The sequence below is a fragment of the Propithecus coquereli genome, unplaced genomic scaffold, assembly GCF_000956105.1.
Source record: "Propithecus coquereli isolate 6110/MARCELLA unplaced genomic scaffold, Pcoq_1.0 Scaffold91, whole genome shotgun sequence".
Taxonomy (NCBI): Eukaryota; Metazoa; Chordata; class Mammalia; order Primates; family Indriidae; genus Propithecus; species Propithecus coquereli.
In genome coordinates, this window is record NW_012155396.1 from 1,413,267 (window position 1) to 1,416,166 (window position 2,900).

A 2,900-nucleotide genomic window follows, 5' to 3' on the forward strand; every position below is an offset into this window, starting at 1 on the left:
GATTTGGTCCTTGTAATTGGAGCTAATGACACTGTTAATTCAGCAGCTCAAGAAGATCCCAACTCTATTATTGCAGGCATGCCAGTCCTTGAGGTCTGGAAATCAAAGCAGGTAAAGTTTCAGACTTATATTTCATTTTGATAATCAAAGGTCACTTAAAACACACACACACAACTTTCTTTGGTCATTTGATAAGAAATGATAATGCCTTTTAGGAGGCCCAGCAGTAAGTACATGTTTAGGGCCCAGTTCCCTATATCCAGCTTCTGTCTGTTCTCTGGCCACCAAAGAACCTGAGTAAGTGCCCTCATCACGAGTAGAACCAGATGAGATTATGTGGGTGGATTAACAAAATCTGTAACCACAGCTGAAAAAATTGCTGTGAGCTTTTGGAATGAGTCTGGCTGAATTCCAGATTGAGTCCAGTGAAGCAGATGGCTTCCCTCTGGGACAGTGAGTCAGTATTATTGCCTTCATATAGCAAGATGAGCATATTTTTTTCATTTAATTTTTTTGAAAGGGAATGTGTATGTTGTTACGGAGTGTCTAGCAGAAAGGTGGTTTAGAAATCCAAACAATAACATGGCATAAGGAAGCAAGCTTTGCTCATGTACATTACTTCTGAAAAAGCTCATGGCTAGATTTTAGAGAACTCAAAGGCTTGTAAATTTCCCTCTGCGTCAGCAGTGAGCACACCTCTTTACCACTCTTGACTCATATTTGCATATTAAGAATCATGATAATGTAATATGTATCTTCCCTTTAATTTTGTTTCTCTTTATTATAAATATGGGAGTTTAAAACTTAGTGTTTTTGGTAAGTGAGTAAATGTGAAATACACTTGTTTATGTGTATATGAAAAATTATGGCATCAGTAGTCGATATTTGAGACTTTGCAGAGTATATTATTGTAGTAATGCTATGTGAAACAAGGATAAATTTGTACTGCTTCCATTTTTAGATAGAGTACGTGTCCTAGAAGACCATAGAAAGGCTTTTCATTTCATTAAGAACTCACTTGATATTTAGCAGGACAGCATGTCGTTGTAAGTGTCTGTAACACATCAATGTTATAGAGTGACATACCCTTTTCATTTTGCTTTGTAATATTAGTCATTAGTTTTGTCCTTGTGAGAAGCTGGATTGCTCTTTGGGCTTTTGTCCTAGAACTTTCTGATATGCTTTACTCTAAAGTGATAGAAAAGAATTATACCATTTCCCTACTCAACTGTATTTGTATTAGGATTTGTAGTGAAGGCTTATGGACTAAGTTTGTTGTCTTTAGCACATTCATAGAAAGATGTTTATTTTTCTGACTAGAAAATGTTATATGTAGTCTTTATAGAGAAAAGCACTGAGAAGAAAGTCATTGTAATCTTATCAGTCAAGAGTTAAACTATTGTTAACATGACTCTAATGGATATAAGAATATGGGTACACTTTAAAAAATAAAGTTAATGCAATGTAAACATACATTTAAAATACTCCTTGTGTATTTTAAAAAGTCTCTGTACTAAAGAATTAGCAGTGGCACGTGCCGTGTTCAAAGGTAGGGAAGGGCAATGTTTGTGTGCCTAAGAGGTCCCAGGCAAGTCTGTTAAATACACTCTTTCATTTAATCTTTGGCTCTTAGGTCATTGTTATGAAGAGGTCTTTGGGTGTTGGCTATGCTGCCGTGGACAATCCGATCTTCTACAAGCCTAACACAGCCATGCTTCTAGGTGATGCCAAGAAGACATGCGACGCGCTGCAGGCGAAAGTTAGGGAATCCTATCAGAAATAAACGTTAAAGATCAAGCCATTGTCCAATAAAGACACCTCTTCAGTTGTGGGAACAGGCAAATAAAGTATCAGTGTACATGGGTGATAAACATACGTAGTGAAGCTCTTGGAAGAGAAGGGAGACTGAAGAAAGCAAAGCAGATACTGTAGAAGAGTTTTCAAGAGCAATGATCTGTCGATTTTAAAAAAGAATTAAAAATTCTTATTGTCTTTGCATATTTTTTGTGTTATGAATCAAAAGTATTTTATAAAAAGAGAAAGAACAACCTCATTGTAGATATAATCCTGTTGGATTTTTTTATGCCTCCTTAAGTAACCAGAAATGTTTTAAGAAATTAAGTGTTTAGGATTTCAGGACTTGCATTTTACATGCGTCTGAAAAATCTGACACAGTGTAAACCCTGCAGGCACCTGCATTTATGATTTTTCAACAAATGTGACTAATTTGAAACTTTTATGAACTCCTGAGCTGTCCCCTTGCAATTTAACCAGTCTGAATGGACCATATCAAATCAGTTTTAATTTTTCAAACTACAGATTCTAGATTTCAAGGGTATATTTTCTCACTACTATTTTAATACATTAAAGGACTAGATAATCTTTCAGAGATGCTGGAAACAAATCATTTGCTGTACATGTTTCATTAGAACACCACTGAAACATATAACTTGAAATTGGTATTGTATTTTTGAAAGCCCCATTTCTAATCAGAGATGTCTTTAATTTCAATCAATTTATAATGTGTAGTACTGTATTAAGTGCACTTGAGTGGAATTCAACTATTTGACTAATAAAATGAGTTCATCATGTTTGCAATTGATGTAGCAACTATCTCTGGTGACAAAAGGCTAAAATGAAATATTTCTGAGTATTATAAACACTGGGGGAAGAACTGCTACTATGAAACAGATGAAATTAATGTGTCTAAACTGTTTATAAGAATGGATCGTTTTTTCAAATCAGAGTGTGTTTTGAGGTCTTATGTAATTGGTGACATTTGAGAGAAATGGTGGCTTTTTTAAGCTACCTGTTTGTTCACCTAAGTACCAGTAAAGATCATGTCTTTTGTAGTGAAAGTCTAGATTTTCTTTTTGACTTGCTATGGTGTCAAAAGCTCT

The 2,900-nt window shown here is 35.0% G+C and overlaps 1 protein-coding gene across 1 annotated transcript in view; it reads left to right on the forward strand.

Annotated features, from left to right (window-relative positions):
* The window catches only part of NNT (nicotinamide nucleotide transhydrogenase), a 106,810-nt gene extending 104,212 nt beyond the window's left edge, over positions 1 to 2,598 (forward strand). The window contains exon 24 of the mRNA XM_012664798.1: positions 1,634 to 2,598. Within this exon, the coding sequence (XP_012520252.1) occupies positions 1,634 to 1,783 (150 nt within the window). The 3' untranslated portion in view covers positions 1,784 to 2,598. The remainder of the gene's footprint in view (positions 1 to 1,633) is intronic.
* The last annotated feature ends 302 nt before the right edge of the window (positions 2,599 to 2,900 follow it).